The 20,909-nt window shown below is 40.4% G+C and overlaps 1 protein-coding gene across 5 annotated transcripts in view; it reads right to left on the reverse strand.

Moving 5' to 3' along the window:
* LOC134359757 (DENN domain-containing protein 1A-like) overlaps nucleotides 1-20,909 on the reverse strand; it is a 634,195-nt gene that overhangs the window by 600,428 nt on the left and 12,858 nt on the right. For all 5 annotated transcript variants that reach the window (XM_063073354.1, XM_063073353.1, XM_063073352.1 and 2 more), the window contains exon 2: nucleotides 17,057-17,121. In XM_063073354.1, coding sequence (XP_062929424.1) covers nucleotides 17,057-17,121 — 65 coding nt within the window. The remainder of the gene's footprint in view (nucleotides 1-17,056; nucleotides 17,122-20,909) is intronic.

The raw sequence follows: 20,909 nt of genomic DNA on the forward strand, positions 1-20,909 counted from the left end.
AGTGGAAGGTGAGTGGGTGTTCAGCACCATCTGCCTGCCTTTGAGTAGCCTCCCTCTCCCTTGCTGCTACAGGAGGAAGTTGCAGGTACTTGGGTAAGGTTTGGTCGGTGCAGTTTCTGAATTGGACTCGTTTTTAGAGGACTCTACAGTTCATACTGTGTGTGTTTCTGGCTTCTCCTTTTTTGTTGTTAATTTGTGCCTACAGTCAAGAACAACACAGCATTAAATTCAATTGAACTACACTGAATATTCCTAGACTATTTCAAGGACTGCGGTTTGACATTTAATATTTTGTTTGCGCGATTTGGTCTTATTTTTTGTACTGGGTGTTTGATGCTTTCTTTGAATAGGTTCCATAGTATTTCTTTGTTTCGTGGCTGTTGCAGGAAGACAAATCTCTGGATGGTATACTTCAATATATACTTTGATGTTAATCTACTTTGAACTAATGAATAAAAATAAATATACCAGTGCTTTATATATCTATGAGCAACTGATATTCAGGAAGTCTGGGAGATCACGAAAGTCAAATTATTTATGTGGTGCTGAAAGATGACCCTTTAACATGTGAACACTTCCTCTGCTTAAATAGGTTCTGATAATTATAAGCATGAGTCTTGACAGAACTGGCATAATCAGTTCTGTAAATTAAAAAGGAATAGCATTTAAATCTAGATTTTCAAAGAGAGATGTTTACTTTCTGATCATTTTCAAAACCTTATTACTTTGATAATCAGTTCCAAAGCATTCATGCACATGTAAATTAGAAGTGAAAGGGCACTTTTTGCTTCAGCCAAATTTTGACCTCGATTGCAATACCAAAGGAACCCAATCCCTGACCTAGTGTAACTGAGTAGTTTAACGTTCACACTGAGTATACACGATCAACACAGCCTACTGCTGATCAGTTAAATACTCCACATAGATCAGATTTGTTTGGAAATGAGCCAGATCAGTAGTAATTGCTAGTGAAGTACAAAGGAAAATTACACTACATTATGGTTTTAAATCAAGCAATATCTGCAATAACAAAGAAAAATGTTATGTCCAAAACTAATTTTATTGGTCACAAAAGGTACTTTGTGCATCACACACAAAATGATGGAAGAACTCAGCAGATCGGCCAGCATCTACAGAGAGGAATAAACAGTTGATATTTCGGGCTGAGACCCTTCATCAGCACTGGAAAGGAAGAGGGAAGGTGCCAGATTAAGGAGGTGGAAGAGAGGGAGGGCGACATGCTGGCAGGTGACAGGTGAAAGTAGGAATGGGGGATGGTTGGGGGAGGGGAAATAAAGTAAGAAGCTGGGAGAGAATAGATGGAAGAAGTGAAGGGTTGAAGATGAAGGAATTTGACAGAAGAAGACAGTAGGTCATGGGAGAAAGGGAAGAAGGGGGGTAATGGGCGAGTGAGCAGAAAGAGCGAGAGGGGAACCAAAATGGGGAATGGAAAAAGAGAAAGGGGGCAGGAGATCCTTTCTTAGGTAAGCAATTCAGGCACCTTAGTACATATATGGAAACAAAGCTCTTACATTAAGAAATACTGCATTTGTAAAGTCACATAAATACTTATTCCATAATTGTGGGCATATACAGCAACAGTAGCTACTTTAGTATACACTGGATAGCTTACGTATCTTTAGTTAGTTAAGTGGTTTATTGTCATTTAACTGTATATAATCATATAACGTATGTAGAAATGAGACAATGTTACTTTGAAGCAGTATGTAAAGCACATAAACACGACAACTTATGAAAGCAAGGAAAAAAATCTACAGATGAATCACACATAAATAACACACTAAGGTGCATTAATATCAAATGCTGTAAGGTACAGAACATATTAACCAGTGACACTTCGAATACAATGCTGCAGGAAACTCGGAAACCCAATGGCCTGGGAGAAGAATCGTCTCTCATCCTGACCGTTTTTTTATTTACGCATCGTAGTCTCCTGTCTGATGGTAGAAAGTCCAAAAGGATGCTGGATGGATGGGTGGGATCCTTGTTAATACTAAAGTCCTGTGTAAGTAGTGCTCCTGATAAATGTCTCCAATGGATGGTAGCGAGACCCCTATGATCTTCTGAGCTGTTCTCACAGTCATTTGTAGGGACTTCCGGTCCAAAGCTCAAATGCTCCCATACCATTTGGAGATGCAACTTGTCAGGATGCTCTCAATGGTGCTCTTGTAAAACACAGTTAAAATGGGGGATGGGAGCCCTGCTTGCCTCAATCTTCTTCAGAAGCGGAGGCACTGCTATGCCTTCTTGTTCAGGGAGGTGATATTAAGGAACCAGGTGAGGTCATCCATGATGTGGACTCCCAGGAACTTGGTGCATTTAACTCTCTCTGTGGAGGAGCCATGTATTCAGAGAGGGAGATGGTTACCTGCACCTTCTTGAAGTCCACAATAATTTCCTTTATCTTCTCTATGTTCAGGCTTAGGTTGTTCTTCTCACACTAATCCAGCAGCCACTCTACTTCCTCTCTATACTCTGTCTCGTCATCGTTCCTGACGCTGTTGTGTCATCTGCAAACTTGATGATATGGTTTGAGTTGGATCCTGCGACACAGTCATGTGTCAGCAGCGTGATCAGTGACAAGCTGAGTACACAGCCTTGGAGAGTGCCAGTTCACTGCCAATTTAGAAAGGACAGAAGGAATAGGTCAGGGATTTACAGAATACAAGGGTGCCACGGTAGTGTCGTGGTTAGCACAACACCATTACAGCTTGTGGTATCCCAGAGTTTGGAGTTCAATTCTGGCACCGTCTGTATGAAGTGTATATGTCCTCCCCATGGAATGTGTGGGTTTCTTCTGGGTGCTCTGGTTTCCTCCAACAGCACAAAACATTCCAGTTAGTAGGTTACTTCTAGTCTAGGTATTTTTGCTTGGTATTTTTTGTGTTTACTGTGAATGCCCACAAGAAAACAAATCTCAGGGTTGTATATGGTGACATACATGTACTTTGATAAAAAATTTAAATTGGTAGGTTGCTGGGCGGTGCAGCTAGTTGGTCTGGAAGGGCCTGTTTCGCGCTATATTTCTAAACAAATCAAATTAAGATAAGTGGTGGGAAAGCTGTTGGAAGGGATTTTGAAGAACAGAACACACACAACATTCTGCAGGAACTCAGCAGGTCAGGCAGCATCTACAGAAATAAATAGTTGCCGTTTTGGTATGAGACCTCTGGAAATGAAGGGGGAAGAAACCAGAAGCTCATTTACTGATAGTAACGATATTATATCATACAGTACTTAGCTGGAATGCTCATAAATATCAATGAGAATTTTAGTTCTACTTGCTAGTAAAAGTTTTGAATTTATTAAAGTTAATTGCATTAGACAAATTTTGTTTTTCAGATCATTTATCTCAGTGGTCCCCAACCATCGGGCCGCAGACCAGTACCGGGCCACAAAGCATGTGTTACCGGGCCGCGAGGAAACAATATGATTTGGCGACGTGACCGTGTTGCCAACTTGCTGGTTGGCGCCTTCTTGCCCAGAGTCTTGGCGGCAGAGATGTTGCCAAATGTAACAGACCAAAAAACATTTTTCTTAAAGGCAAGTATTTTAGAAAAAGGATGGTATGTAATTTTCATGCAAATAATTTCAGCATGTAAAAAAGCCAGGAAAAAGCCCAAAAGCCCAATGAATTTTCTGACACCAACCAAATTGGAAAAGACAGCCAGATTTCTGGAATTTGGAGCTGAAAAAGCCAATCTGGTAACCCTGTTATGAGTCAGCTGCACCTTTCCTCATTCTCTGTCACAGCCACGGTTGAATTTGAACGCACGCGAGGTCATTACGCATGCATCATCCATGTTAGCGCGGGAGAAGATCAACTTCTCGAGCTTGCAAATGACGGTGGGCTGAAAAGTATGTTTGACATAACATCTCTGCCGGCATTCTGGATCAAAGTCAGGCTGAATATCCTGAGATAGCCACAAAAGCACTGAAAACACTGCTCCACTTCCAACATCATATCTCTGAGAAGCGGAATAGACTGGACATAAGGAACCCCCTCCCAGTATTGGTCTCCCATCACCCCTAAATGGGACTGTCTTGTTGCGGGAAACAAGCCCAGGGCTCCCACTGATTCACCGATATTGGTGTGTTGCAATGATTTTATATGTTCATACGAGGAAAATATGCGCTGTGTGTTTTATATCCAAAAGTTACTTAAAATGTTATGATGCTATTGACTTATAATTGACTTATTATTATATTCATGCCAGGAAAATATGCACTGTGTGTTTAATATTAAATTCGTTAGATAAACCTTTTTAGAAATGAAATTGAGTTTATTAGCCACTTATAAGTGACTTTATCACCCATATTCCAGTTGCAATTAACACCCCCCTCCCCCGGTCAGTCGGTCTGCAAGAATATTGTCAATATTAAAAGGGTCCGTGGTGCAAAAAAGTTGGGGATCCCTGATTTATCTTGACAAGATGAAACAAGTTTTATGTTAGGTCAGTGAACAAACAAGTAAAGAATATGTTCTGTGGCAAAGCAACAAATGTTTTCTCCCATTCAGTCCCATAATAAGAAATAAACATTCAAGATAAATGAATACATTCACATTCTTCATCATCAGTTTTGGAATTCATTTATTTTTTTTTAATTCTGACAATGTCCATCACACTGATGTACTACCACCAGCAATATTGTGTGATTTACAAGGAAGATTCTCCACGTAAAACTATTTTGGATATTATACAAAGCCAATTAATGGAATTTCTTCACTCGACACTTTCATTTTGATCATCCAAGTGAAATTAGTACAACATTCTTTACAGTTTATTTGAACAGTACGGTAATAGTGAATCCCTTCAGGAACTAGCAATGCCATTTCAATATTTGTCTTTTTTTAAGAATATCCTCAATAATATTTTATACAAGTTCACAAAACCCACTAAAGAATTGTCTTGTTTGATAATCAAACAGTAAACTCGAACATCTTGAAACTCCTTTTTCAAATGTTAATTGCTGTTCAAATACAATGGTCTTTTTGTTTTAGGAAATCTTTGTTTTACTTGTCATCATTTATCTCAATTAATCCAAGTGTAACATTGTGCAATGTTGCGGACTAAATAAAAAAAATTTTAAACACTTGTTTGACTGAAAGACCAGAAAGTAAGCTCAGCAAATGAATGAAGTTTAATTTGATCCACCCACAAAGAGCACAATTCACTAGAGCACTAAGGCTTAGAGAGATTTGCCATAATACACAAGTCCCCCAGGCAAAAACATAAAGGCACCATGAAAATAGAATGATAATAGATTTAATACTTCCTTTTATCACAACGAGATGAAAATTCCTCTCTTGAATAATGTTTTAATAATTGCATAATTTTCAAAGCTTCTCCAACTAATCACAATATTAATACAATACACCTATTGTTCAAATAAAAGCCAGCTGTTTTTTTATATAAAATGCTCTTGAACAACACTTGAGTTCAAACTTTAAACTTGACAAAATTAACTGATTTTTTTCCATACCCAGAAGGTCTAATGCTTTCGTCTGATAAATATAAAAAGTTTGTGTTGTGGTAAATTGGTTGAGATGCTATTGAGTAGTTATAAATGCAAGAGATTCCGGAAATCTCATATAACAGACACTCACAAACACACAAAGTGTTGGAGGTGCTCAGCAGGTCAGGCAGCATCTATGGAGAGAAATATATGATCAACTTTTTGGGCTGAGAATCTTCATCAGGACTGGAAAGGAAGGGAGAAGCAGCCAGAATAAGAAGGTTATTATGTCCATCACTCTGATGTACTACCACCAGCAATATTATGCTATTTACAAGGAAGATATAAATAAGCTACTTTGGGAATTATACAAAGCCAATTGAGGGAATTTCTTCACTTGTCACTTTCATTTTGATCATCCAAGTGAAATTAGCACAACATTCTTTATGGATAATTTGAACAGTACAGTAATAGTGAATCCCCTCAGGATCTAGCAATGCCATTTCAATATTTGTCATTTTTTTAAGAATAGTTTATTAATTATTACAATTCTGAAATGTGGTCAACAATACTTTAAATACTTCAGTGTAAAACTTGAAAGTATTCATGAACAATAATACGAGAACAATGAAAAACATGATAAATCTGTTCTCATTTAATTCTTTTTAACATTATTCTTAAAAGAATAATTTCAATAACATGCTTCAGTTAGTTACTTAACTAATGAAGATGAAGCCGAGTTTGGACAACTTAAAATTAATGCATTGATTATTAAGGAAAAATAATTAATCCATATGTAAATATTTCCATTATTAACATTAAACATAGTAACATTAGTGGTCATGTTTTAGAAGTTACATAAGTTGATCATCATCTCAGATGGGAGCAACAAATAAAAGTCAGGAATAAATTTCTTCTCAGAAAAAAACAACTAAAAAATGCTTGGGATAAAATGAATCATTCTAGAGTGGATTAACTTCTTAAAATATAAAAGGCAACAGCTGTACTGTGCTCAATAAAATCTCATAAACATCAATAAAAGGCCTATTAATGTATTTTTATATTCAGAATTCCGTGCTCTTTGCCAAAAAGATCCACAGATCTTTTAATGCTCACTTGAACGTGAATATAAGGGCTTGGTTAAGTGTGTCATCCTAAGCGAGGCACCATTGATGAGGGAGAATTCTTTCATTACTGCAATAGGATGTCAGCTTCCATTATCTCTCCAACTGTAGCCATGGGCCCAAATCCACAAACCCTCCGATTCAAAACCAAAATGTTACAGAGCTATACTGACACAGTGGATTAATGTTGAAGATCTGTAAATATGGAGTTGCATTAACTAAAGGTGCATCAATATAATTTAGCATGGCAATGATGGAAAAACTACTTATAATTGCATTAACACAAGAGAATCTGCAGCTGCTGGAATTTCAGATAAACACACATAAAAACTGCCAAGAGGACCACTGGGGTCTCCCTCCCCACTATATTTGACATTTACACAGAACGTTGTACACAAAGGGCCTGGAGCATTGTTGAGGATCCCTACCACCCACCTCACATTCTCTATGACCTACTACCGTCAGGACGGAGGTACAGAAGCATCAGCACTAGGACTGCAAAACTGGGTAACAGCTTCTTCCCCCAGTCTGTGAGACTAATGAGTACCCTGCCACCACTGAGGTCTTGGCGTCACTAGGAAAGAGAGCTGTTTACTGTTCACATGTATTTGAATGATATTTTATTAACTTATTTGGGGTAATATTTTGTTTTGTGTGTTGTGTGTGACATATGTTTTGTGAGTGGACTGTGATCCGGAGGAACATTGTTTCATTTGGTTGTATATATGTACAGTCAGATAACAACAAACTTGAACTCACCAAGTCAGTGGGGCTCTATGCAGGAGAATAAACAGTTGACACTTTGGGCCAAAACCCTTCAATTGCATAACAGCTTTGGATTATTTTTACCTCAACTAATTTAAATGAAAGAGGATTAAGTGAAAGCTGTTTACTGAAACAGGATACTCAATTTTCTGAGCACAGTAGCCGATTCATTAAGGCACAAATACAGAACTCACTCATCCTTCAGATTTGGTGAGTACTAATCACACATGTTTCACAGCAGCACAGTTCAATGGCTTTGTCGTCACTGATCATCAACTTTGAGATGGCTTCAAATGGTTCCAGATTACATTGCCTGGAAAGTTGTTTTTCAGCACAGAGAGTGGGCAACCAATGGAAATATTTAGGCCATTTAACCATGGAAATTTTTGCCAAATGAATCCTCAGCTTAAATGTTATAAAGCACAAACTTTTAATGTAGTGTCTCACCACTATTAAATTGTCAAAGTCCAGTTATCATTCACATAATTCCATATTACTCGTCATAAACTACGCCTCTTCTCTTTGGCCATAAGGCTAATGAAAGCCCTGCCACCACTGATGTCTCACTACTAGGACAGAACGAGTTGCACCTTACATACATTCTGAATTACCAGTATATTTTATTAACTTTTATATGGTAATATTTTGGTTTATGTGCCATGTGTGATATATGTTTCATGGGTGCACCATGGCCCAGAGGAATGCTGTTCGCTTGGTCATATATACATACAGTAAGATGACAATAAACCTGAACTTTCCTTTCCAAGGTGTGGAGCTCAGAACTGAATGCAGTCAGTAGGTGTTGTTTAACAAAGGTTTTGTATTGCTGTGTCATGACATTTAATTCCTAGTTCTCTGGATATAAAGTCCACCAGTACACTAATCTCTATGATATTATCTATCTGCCCAACTCAGCAATAGTCTTTATAGCTCCGCTGTTTCTAGATAGTTACAAATTACTCATTGGTTCTTTGATGCGCAGTAGAGTATCCTGACACGCTGCACCACTGCATGGTACAGAAACTGCACTACGGCGGATACGGCGGACAGGAAGGCTCTACAACAGGTTGTTAAAACTGCCCAACACATCACATCACTGGCACTAGCCTACCGCCATCAAGGACACATGTACAGCAAGGTGCTGGAAAAGGGCATCACGAAAATCCCACCCACCCTGCTCATGGACTGTTTCTCCCCACTAACATCAGGGCGGAAGCTACATTAAGGCCACCAGATTCAAAAACAGTAGCTTTCCCCAAAAAGTAATGCTGATCAACACCTCCAGCCACTAATCCATCCCACCACTCCCACCAGCACTACATGCACTTCAGCCACTTTATCATTTCCTATCTGTCACCTTACATTCAGGTACTCCTGAGTCTTGCATCACTTTATATACATACAATCAGCCTATCTATATAAGCTATCTTATGTACAAATGGTCACGTTCAGTTACTTGTCCATTGTGTTTCATACGATTCCCTTTATATTTATACTTATTGTGTGTTTTTATGCTTGTAATGTTTCGGATCCAAAGTAACCATCATTTTGTTCGCCTTTACGTGCCTGTAACGAAGAATGACAATAAACAATCTGGAATTTTTTGGTTCACACCCTGATGAAGGGTCTTGGTTCGAAACACTGACTATTTATTCCCCTCCATAGATGCTGCCTGATCTGCTGAATTCCTCCCGCATTCTGTGTGTGTTACTCTAGATTTCCAGCATTTGCAGCCTCTCTTCTGAATATTTTATAACAAAGCCTTCATAGGATGAACAAGACTCCAAAGGCAACCATGCAGCTATATTTATTACTGGGCACAATTGTGACACATGGCATTAAAGCTTCATGTACTGCAGAAACAATGAGCTTACACAACAGCTATCACACTATTCAAAAAACGATTATACCGCCACACAGAGTGGTGAAGAAGCTGATATGCAGAACTCAACACAAGGAAAACACTGTCTTTGGTATTGAGAGAAAGGAATTAAATGGTACTTTAATAAAGGTATAGATGATAATAAGCAGAGTAGAAAAGATAATTTTATAGCACTATTTTTCATGAAATGCAGTCACAAAACAAGGGGACATGGGTACAAAGTGATGAAAGGGTAGCTCAAAATCGGATTCAGAAAGCAATACTTTCAAAGCAAAATATGTCAAAGACTGAGCAGGCTCTGGTACCAATTAATAAAACTGAAATCATTAAAGTTACAAGACCATAAGATATAGGAGCAGAATTGGGCCATTTGGTCCATCGAGTCTGTTCCAGCATTTCATCACGGCTTATCCAATTTTCCCCTCAGCCCCAATCTCCTGTATTCTCCCTGTACATCTTCATGCCCTGACTAAGCAAGAATCTATCAACCTCTGCCTTAAATATACCCAACGACTTGGCTTTCACAGCTGTGGCGACAAATTCCACAGATTCACCATTCTCTGGCTAAAGAAATTCCTCCTCATCTCCATTCTAAAGGGAAACCCCTCTTTTCTGAGGCTGTGTCCTCTGGTCTTAGACTCCCCCAACACAGAAAACATCCTCTCCACATCCACTGTATCAGGGCCTTTCAAAATTCAATGGGTTTCAGTTAGGTCACCCGTCATTCTTCTGAATTCTAGTGAGTACAGGCCCAGAGCCAACACTCTTCATATGACAAGCCTTTCAATCTCGGAATCATTTTTGTTAACTTCCTTTGAACCCTCTCCAATATCAGCACATCCTTTCTTAGATAAAACTGCTCACAATGATACTCCAGTGAGACCACACTGGTGCTTTATAATGGTGAAATTGCCGATTTCTGCAGGAGGTGGCCTCTTTAACTTTTAATTAGAATCAGATTTATAATTACTGGTCTTATATCTTGAAATTTGTCTTGCAGCAGCAATATATTACAAGACAAAAATTTACAGAAAGTTACAAAATTAAATAAATAATGCAAAAAGACAATTAATGGGGTAGTGTTCAGAGACTGTACAGAAGTCTGAAGGCAGAGTGGAAGAAGCTGTTCCTAAAGTGTTGGAGTGTGGGTCTTCGGACCCCTGTCCCTCCTCGCTGATGGTACCAATACGATAAAAAGCATGTCCTGGATGGCAAGGGTCATTAATGATGGCCCTTTTGGGGGGATAATGGATCTCAGGTACATTTAAACCTCTATCCAGAATCATTTCATTTGCTTCTCCAAGGAGTTTTATCATTCATCAATACACAAGGATAATTAAAGTTCGCCAAATACTGCCTGAAAACACAGTTTATCACAGAACACAGTATAGCATGGCAGAGAAGGCTACATCTGCACAAGTTCTCTGGTAAAGCAATTATTCCCAAAGTTCAGTACGAACACCTGGATAGGTACATGGAGTTCAAATTCAAGTTTATTGTCCTTTCAATCATACACATGCATACTGCCAAAAGAAGCAAAGTTCCTCTAGACCAAGCTGCACAACAGTACGTATACCTCACACACAACACCAAGCGATATTACCAAACAAATAATAAGGTGCATTTATAATACAAGTTAAACAGTACTGTGTAATGCTACTGGTGCTTCATACATGGTGAGATCCGGGTGGTGACAGGGAGCTCAGCAGTCTCACCGTCTGGGGGAAGAAGCTGTTTCCCATCCTAACAGTCCTTGGTACCTCCTTCCTGATGGTAGGAGACCAAAGGGATGAGAGGACGGGTGAGAGGGAGCATTGACAATGCTGAGAAGCAGGGCTTAGAGCGATATAGGCCCAACGTGGAAAATTGAGTCGAGATGGGCTTGTTGGGCCAAAGGGCCTGTATCTGTGCTGCATTCCTCTATGAGTCCACCAACTCTACGTTAAACACAAATTACCAGTGAAACTTGCTCCCTGGTATCTGGCATTCCCTGCTTTGAGCTAATGCTGAAAGCTATCAGAGTGATCATCCTGAGAATGCGAAAGCAAGGATGTGATGTTGAGGCTTTACAAGGCATTCGTCAGACCGCACTTGGAGTACTGTGAGGACTTTTGGGCCCTTTATCTAAGGAAAGATATGCTGGCATTGGAGAGGAGGTTCACAAGAATGATTCTAGGAATGAAAGGGTTAATGTATGAGGAGCATATGATGGTTCTGGGCTTGTACTCAGTGGAGATTAGAAGAAATGGGGCGGCGGGATTTCATTGAAGCTCATTGAAAATTGAAAGGCCTAGATAGAGAGGATGGTTCCTACCGTGGGGGAGTCTAGGACCCGAGGGCAAAGTCTCATAATAAAAGGATGCCCCTTTAGAATAGAGATGAGGAAGAATTTCTTTAACCAGAGAGTGATGAATCTGTGGAACTCATTAAAGTGGAGGTTGATAAGTTCTTGGTGTCAAAGAGAGAAGGAGAATGGGTTTGAGAGAGATAATGAATCAGCCATGATATAATGCTGGAGCAGACTCAATGGGCTGAATGGCCTAGTTGTGCTCCTGTGTCTTATGGTCTTACTTCCAGTCTTCTTCCCCTCATTCACTACATGCCAAGTGCCAGGGATAATTAAAAGCAAAAAACAAATACAGATGTTGGAAATCTGAAATAAAAATTGAAAATGTAACACTCAGCAGGAGATCGGCAGCATTTTCTGCATTTACTGTGGATAATTATTTGCTCCCACTCTCATTCTTTGACAGTAATCACTGTTGATAAGACAGTTCAGAAGTTAAGTATGCCAGAAATTCACAGCAACACCCTTCCGCTTTCTACATCCCCAGGGCTAAAAGACTTCGAGGGCAGGGTGCTGTCAGAAGCCAGAGCTATGACTAACCACATTTTAACAAGATTCTTTGACAACACTGGAATAAATAATAAGAACGTTATTAGGAACATAAAATTCACTACTTCCAAAAATGCCCGACAACCAGGACATTTGGATTAATGAAGAACATTCAAATTTAAAAATTGCCTCAGAAGCATCTTTGAAATGGCCCTGTCGATGCCAATAGCCAAGAATTCCACAGAAAACCACCAAGTAATAGGATTTCATGGGTTGGCATATATCTGTCTTCCAATCTGAACTGTGAAAATCAGGGATGTGGAGGGCAGATGCTAGTAGATACAATTTGTTCTACTTAATTTGAGGTTCGAGAAACCAGCCAAAGATAGGCAAAGTAACAGCAGAGTCCAGTGGACCATCAGAAATAGCAAGGCTATGCATATCAGTCTGCAACTTTTCCAAGAAGCCAAGATGATAATGAAAACAGCCACTGTACAAATATGCAAAAAGAAAAAAAAATGAAAGATGGACATAGAAACATACAGTGATGTGTCTTTTTGCATAAAACAGTCCAAAGATATACTTGGGGCAGCCCACCAGTGTCGCCATGTTTCTGGCACCGCCATAACATGCCCACAACTTACTAATCTTAACCCATACATCTTTAAAATGTGGGAGGAAACTGGAGCATCCAAAGGAAACGCACTCTGTCACGAAGAGAACATACAAACTCCTTATAGACAATGGCAGGAATTGAACCCTTATCAGTGATCACTGGCGCTCTAAAGTGAGGCACTAACCACTAAGCTATCAACAGTCCCATGTACTCATGTATGGTGGTTAATATTACTCACAGTTCCTGTCAGAGTTGCTCAACCCCTGCTGACATTGAAATACTGCTTGGAAGTAAAGCCAAATGAACAGAGTCTTAATTTGGCTATAATTCAGAAACAGTGAAATATTTACTGTACTAGATGCCCCAGTGAATCATGTCTTTATCCAATATTGAGTCAAGCTTAATGGACAATTGAACAGAATAACTTCACTATTTTTATGGTCATATTTGTTATTACAGCAATTACAGCCTTACTGTACTTGTCACACATTATTTATTGTGGGTTAATGAAACTCTGTAAGCAGCAATTAAATCCTGTAGCCCAAGTAACATCCATATCTGAACCTCTTGAATAAGTTACTGCATTGTTACACACTCTCAAACAAACATCATTGTACATTTAAGTGGCATATTTCTGAAAGAGTTTGTAATAAGTTAATTCTCCAATCGCTTAATTACACCCATGGGGTTTGGGTTAGGGTTATATAGTACAGATAAAAGCCCTTGAAGTCATCATGTGGGCACTGGCCATAAGTACCTGTCCACTTGAATCCCATTTGCCAAGATTTGGCCTATGGGTGTTTAAAGTTCTCATCTAATAATATTTCAAGGGTATAATCTCTAGCATCCTCTTACAACACAATGTATCCCAGATTTCATTATCTTCTGGTGAAAAAAAATCTTCAAGTCCCTCTGTCTCTTACCCTAACCATAAACACTTACCTTCAGATTGTAGCCTTCTTTCCTCCTCGCCTCCCTCTGGTTCCTCTCCTCCTCTTTCCCTTTCCCCCATGATCCACTGTCTCTCCTATCAAATTCATCCTTCTTCAGCCCTTTATCTCTTCCACCCATCACTTATCTCAATTCATCCCGCCTCCCCCACCTACCCACCAGCTCTCACCTATCAGCTGTCAGGTTATACTCCTCCCTCTCCCCCCACTTTTTATTCTGCTTCGTCCCTCTTCCTTTCCAGATCTAATGAAGAGGACTCTGCCCGAAACATTAACTAGTTTATTCCCCTCCATAGACACTGTCTGACCTGCTGAGTTCCTTCAGCATTTTGTGTGTTCCTTTCAATTTTCAGTATCTGCAGAATCTCTTGTGTTTATATTTCTCACCTATCTACCTGATTCATGCTCCTTATTTTGTACAATTCAATCAGGTTCCTCCTCAGTCCTCCCTGCTCCAAGGAAAATATACCTTAAAGTTTAAAAATTTAAATGATCAACTGTGGTCTCCTCAAACACAGGAGAAGCTTTGCATTCCCCCCTTCCCTTTTTCCTTCTCCCTGGGCCTCCTGTCCCATAATCCTCTCATATCCCTTTTGCCAATCACCTGTCTAGCTCTTGGCTCCAAACCTCCCCCTCCTGTCTTCTCCTATCATTTTGGATCTCCCCCTCCCCCTCCCACTTTCAAATCTCTTACTAGCTCTTCCTTCAGTTAGTCCTGACGAAGGGTCTTGGCCCGAACCGTCGACTGTACCTCTTCCTAGAGATGCTGCCTAGCCTGCTGCGTTCACCAGCAACTTTGCTGTGTGTTGCTTAATTTGACTTTGGCAGGTTGTGACCCTGCCATAACCAGGTAATTTCAATGAACATGCAATAGACTGTCAGCACTGGAATCAGGAGCTACAAAACAAACTACTGAAGGAACTTAGCAGATCCAGCAGATCTGTGGAGGCTAAGTGATGGGTGATGTATTGCGGTTGAGACCTTGCATCAGGACCATGAGCATGGGTGGAGAAGAAGGTGATGTTGACCATATGGGAAACTGACACAAGCAGTAAACAGGTTGCCAACCCTGTCCCGTCTCTGGATGAGCCTGCCATATCTCATTAGTCACCTCAGAACCCACAAAACTAGAATGGAAGTACGTTATCCCTCAATCCTGAGGGGCTGCCTCAGGAAAGAAGAATTCTGGTGTCAATCAAGTTGATGACCATACTGCCGAAAATGACCGAGATTTTTATTATGCACATAATAATATCTATATGCCACTGACTGTAATTTTCAAGGGAAATTACTCCATTTACATTGGAAGTTGCTGTTGTTTCCAATGAAAACATTAACATCTTTGTCCAAAATACTTGGCTGATGTGGTATTGTCAATAAATTGTTAAGACATGGAGTTCTCCTTAAATGATAAGTAAGCTTGCACAAAGCATTTGTCATGTTGCTTAAGGATTTGATAGTGCTGGTGAGGAAGCTGTGGACGTTCATCAAGGATCAACTTTTATTCACAATATACATTCACACGTATTAGGAACTTACTTGGTGTATTGGCATGACATGCGATAAAAACAACATTCAACAATTATTAAGATTACAGAATTATATAAAAACCAAGTTAAAAGGTTAAAGTATAGATATGGAATAAAATATGGATAAATATACAAATATTTGCATATATTTACAATATAAATAGTGTAAAAATAAAAGTAGTTTTAAGAATTTAATTGCAGTGACTAAGGTAATAGAGCTGGTTGGGTGGGTGGGGGGGCTAACTAGAATGGCCAATCAGGTTAACTGCCTGTTGGGGGGGGGGGGGAGAGAGAAACTTTTAAGGTGGCATGAAGTTGTTTTAATAGCCTTGTAGTGCCTTCTAGAAGTTGACTTTTGAAGCCTACAGTGGGATATTGTCCAAAATCGAACAGTTCAGTTACAAGGAGGAGCTGGAGAGGGTAGACCATTTCTTCCTGTTGCAGAGGAGGTTAAGGGAAAACATGACTGAGGTATATGAAATTATGATGGGCATAGATAGGGTGGTGGGGTGGAGATACGTCTAGCCTGCAGGTCATTCTTGGGCAAAGTGCAGCACCAGCTTAGCCCCCCAATCAGGGTCATGCTAAGCCACTGGAGCAGCTGGTGCATATCACAAGTCCTGTTTATGCGACCACTGACGCCAGGAAGACAGCCTCCGAAGAGTAGCTGTGGCCATGCATCTTGTAAAGACACTGCCCAGAATCAGGCAATGGCAAACCACTTCTGTAGAAACATTCGCCAAAAGCAATCATGGTCAAAGACCATGACTGCCCACATCATGTGACACGGCACATAATGATGATGATAATAGATAGGATAAACTACAGGAAATCTCTTCCCATATCAGAGGTAGACAAACCAAGAGATAGATAGATTTCGGATAAGGAGGAAAAAATTCAGAGGGGGGTGACCTTCAACCCAAGAGTACCAAGTACCTGATATCCACTACCTGAGAGTGTTTGAACCTGGGTCACTGACAAATAAGTGTCCAGATGAACATTTGAATCACTCAGGCATGTAGGGCTATGAACCAAGTGATGAGCGATGGGATGAATATGGAAGGGTGCCCGTTTGCTGGCATGGACAAGATGGACTGAATAAGCTGGTTCCCTGCTGCATAATTTTGATTCAGCGATCTACATTTTTATGACTTACAACCATTCACAGAAGCACTAAAACAGGATTAACAGTGTGATGCTTCCTTTTAATCACTCTTGATATTTATTAATCTATTACCATACGGTTTCTGCTTTGCTCATGTCAGAGCGCCTGTTACATTTCTCAATTCATTTTTACAGCACTTTGACTGTAGACTCAAACTTCTGGAATGCTCACTGACATTCATGCTAAAGAATTAACAATTCAAATGTTATTACTGCAGATTTATTGGAAATAATCTGCAATTAATTACCAGAAAAATATATAGGCAACAGAAAGGGGACTTTACATGATTTGCACAGTGGCATTTCCCCTCTTTTCTTCTCCTTCCCTGCGTACATCAGATTCCACAGTGAGATGACAAGGTCGTTTCCACTGTCCAGGCTTTAACATTAGCATCATTTCAACTAAAGCAATGGGAAGATGATAAGTATGCACACTACTCAGGGGATAACGATTATCCCAGCTGAAACGGCTTCAGCATTTGTGAACACAATCTGGAAACCTGCTAGATAGCTGGAGGGAGAATAAGTATTAGCCTCAGGGTTATTTTTAATATTGAGCCGTTCAATTATGCAGTTGATATCTGACAAAATTTGGACATAAAACGTTGCAAGTTCATGTGAACTGCTACACAACTTCAAATCCTGAGCAACTTCATTCTCAATACTGCTCTCAAATAAAACACAATTGTAAAATTGTTAAAGTTAACACTACCTGAACCACCAGACTCGGGCCGTGTAACTTCCGCGTACACTTCAAAAGTCGTCGTTGGATATTTCCTGCAACAGTAGAGAAAGAAATGTTTTCAGTTTTGGTCAAGCAGAAAAAAAGTAGTTTTGTAACACCCCACAATTAACTGCATCTGTCCTTAAAGTTGTGGTTAAAATGCAACAGGGTTCAGCACACCATCACAGCCTGGTCCCTCATAACACATTGATCAAGATCCTATTTCTCAATTAAGATAAATACATTATACCTTTAATACAATTATGATACACTTGCAACTCAGCCCCTACTTGGAAATATTTTCAAAGCTTGAGGTTTTTGTCAAGAGTTTATTGAGAATTTTTTTAATGTTACCTTTGAGGAGCACTGCCCAACAACCCTCAACAAACTCAATTTCACCCTAACGTAATCCCACAACAATTTACAATAATCTATTATCTAACCCGGTATGTCTTTGGACTGTGGGAGGAAACCATAGAACCTGGAGAAAACCCTGCATTCCACAGGGAGGACAGACAGAGACTCCTTACAGAGGACGCCGAGATTGAACTCCAAACTCTAATGCTTCGAGCTGTAATAGCATCACGTTAATTGCTACATTACTGTGGCATCCCATGGGATTCTGACCCTACAGGTTTGCAGTGCTAAGCAAATACCACCATACTTTTAAAGTAGAGTAACATCAAAAGCATCAGGGGATGTTAGATGAAAGTGTTTTTTTTACACATATAGCAGTGAGTATGTGGAGCTTCCTACCAGAGGTGGTGGTAGAAGCAGATATATTAAGGACATTTAAGAAACCCTTAGATCTCAGAACAATTGAGGGCTACGTAAGAGGAAAGGTTTGGATTGATGTTATAGTAAGTTAAAAGGCCTACACAACATTGTGCAATAATATTCTAAATGCAAACACAATGGCTATGGGAAACTATTTTCCTAACTTTCAAACCCTTACCAAAGTGAGTACCATATCTAGTAAAAAGTCATTCAGAATTGCACTAATGCTCTATCATAAATTTCTTTACATTAATTTTAATGTGAACACTTTAATACAAAAGTATTAAAAAGTATACAAAGTCATAAGAGAAGATGCAGCAAAATACATTTAAGTGCCATCAATCACAGTTTCAATCTGGTAGCAGATTCAGATTTTTCGTCACATTACACCTAAACATACAGTGAAATTGAAACTTAAAGCATATTGCAGTGATTCTTCAATAATGATTTATTTAGCTGTTATACTAAATGCAAAACAGAACAATTAACAATATGGTCAAGCACAACAATCCTGTCTCAATTACATCACACACATTGACATGAATCACTGTGAGACACTTTCTTATTGTCTCCTTTCCACAGCCAAATCCAAAAGCCAGTTTCAGTACAGGGGATGTTACCAACGCTAAGAAATCAAATTTAATATCAACCCCATTTTTTACACGTTAAATATGACAAACTGCAAAAATAAACATTAAACAAACATTTCAAAGATAAAGATTTGCTTTGATTGTCAATAAATAAATGAACGACTATAATCCTGATTGAGCAGTTGCAGAACCTGGGCCTCCGTACCTCGCTCTGCAATTGGATCCACGATTTCCTAACTGGAAGACCACAATCTGTGCAGATTCACGATAACATATCCTCCTCACTGACAATCAACACCTCAGGGCTGTGTGTTTAGCTCACTACTCTACTCTCTATATACACATGACTGCTACCATCTATAAATTTGCTGATGATAAAACCATTGTTGGTAGCTCAGGTGGTGATGAGAGGGTGTACAGGAGTGAGATATGCCACAAGTGGAGTGCTGCCACAGCAACAACCTGGCACTCAACGTCAGTACAATGGAAGAGCTGATTGTGGACTTCAGGAAGGGTAAGATGAAGGAACACATAGAATTCCTCATACAGAGATCAGAGGTATAGAGAGTGAGCAGCTTTAAGTTCCTGGGTGTCAAGATTTCTGAGGATCTAACCTGGTTCCAACATATCGATGTAGTTAGAAAGAAGGCAAGACAGCGGCTATACTTTATTGGGAGTTTGAAGAGATTTGGCATGTCAACAAATACACTCAAAAACTTCTACAGCTGTACTGTGGAAAGCATTCTGACAGGCTGCATCACTGTCTGGTATGGAGGGGCTATTGCACAGGACCGAAAGAAGCTGCAGAGGGTTGTAAATCTAGTCAGCTCCATCTTGGGTACTAGCCTACAAAATACCCAGGACATCTTTAGGGAACGGTGTCTCAGAAAGGCAACGTCCATTATTAAGGACTCAGGGCATGTCCTTTTCTCACTGTTACCATCAGGTAGGAGGTACAGAAGCCTGAAGGCACACAGCGATTCAGGAACAGCTTCTTCCCCTCCGCCATCCAATTCCTAAATGGACATTGAACCTTTGGACACTACCTCACTTTTTTAAAAATATACAGTATTTTTGTTTTTGCACATTTTTTAATCTATTCAATACAGTGTACGTAATTCATTTAACTGCTTATTTTTTTTCTCTCTGCTAGATTATGTACTGCACTGAACTGCTGCTGCTAAGTTAACAAATTTCACATCACATGCCAGTAACAATAAACCTGATTCTGACAACACACATCAAAGTTGCTGGTGAACGCAGCAGGGCAGGCAGCATCTATAGGAAGAGGCGCAGTCGACGTTTCAGGCCGAGACCCTTCGTCAGGACTAACTGAAGGAAGAGTGAGTAAGGGATTTGAAAGCTGGAGGGGGAGGGGGAGATGCAAAATGATAGGAGAAGACAGGAGGGGGAGGGATAGAGCCGAGAGCTGGACAGGTGATAGGCAAAAGGGGATACGAGAGGATCATGGGACAGGAGGTCCGGGAAGAAAGACGGGGGCGGGGGGTGACCCAGAGGATGGGCAAGAGGTATATTCAGAGGGACAGAGGAAGAAAAAGGAGAGTGAGAGAAAGAATGTGTGCATAAAAATGAGTAACAGCTGGGGTACGAGGGGGAGGTGGGGCCTAGCGGAAGTTAGAGAAGTCAATGTTCATGCCATCAGGTTGGAGGCTACCCAGACGGAATATAAGGTGTTGTTCCTCCAACCTGAGTGTGGCTTCATCTTTACAGTAGAGGAGGCCGTGGATAGACATGTCAGAATGGGAATGGGATGTGGAATTAAAATGTGTGGCCACTGGGAGATCCTGCTTTCTCTGGCGGACAGAGCGTAGATGTTCAGCAAAGCAGTCTCCCAGTCTGCGTCGGGTCTCACCAATATATAAAAGGCCACATCGGGAGCACCGGACGCAGTATATCACCCCAGTCGACTCACAGGTGAAGTGATGCCTCACCTGGAAGGACTGTTTGGGGCCCTGAATGGTGGTAAGGGAGGAAGTGTAAGGGCATGTGTAGCACTTGTTCCGCTTACACGGATAAGTGCCAGGAGGGAGATCAGTGGGGAGGGATGGGGGGGACGAATGGACAAGGGAGTTGTGTAGGGAGCGATCCCTGCGGAATGCAGAGGGGGGGGGAGGGAAAGATGTGCTTAGTGGTGGGATCCCATTGGAGGTGGCGGAAGTTACGGAGAATAATATGTTGGACCCGGAGGCTGGTGGGGTGGTAGGTGAGGACCAGGGGAACCCTATTCCTAGTGGGGTGGTGGGAGGATGGAGGGAGAGCAGATGTACGTGAAATGGGGGAGACTGTAAAGATGAAGCCACACTCAGGTTGGAGGAACAACACCTTATATTCCGTCTGGGTAGCCTCCAACCTGATGGCATGAACATTGACTTCTCTAACTTCCGCTAGGCCCCACCTCCCCCTCGTACCCCAGCTGTTACTCATTTTTATGCACACATTCTTTCTCTCACTCT

Source organism: Mobula hypostoma, chromosome 21 (genome assembly GCF_963921235.1).
Source record: "Mobula hypostoma chromosome 21, sMobHyp1.1, whole genome shotgun sequence".
Taxonomy (NCBI): Eukaryota; Metazoa; Chordata; class Chondrichthyes; order Myliobatiformes; family Myliobatidae; genus Mobula; species Mobula hypostoma.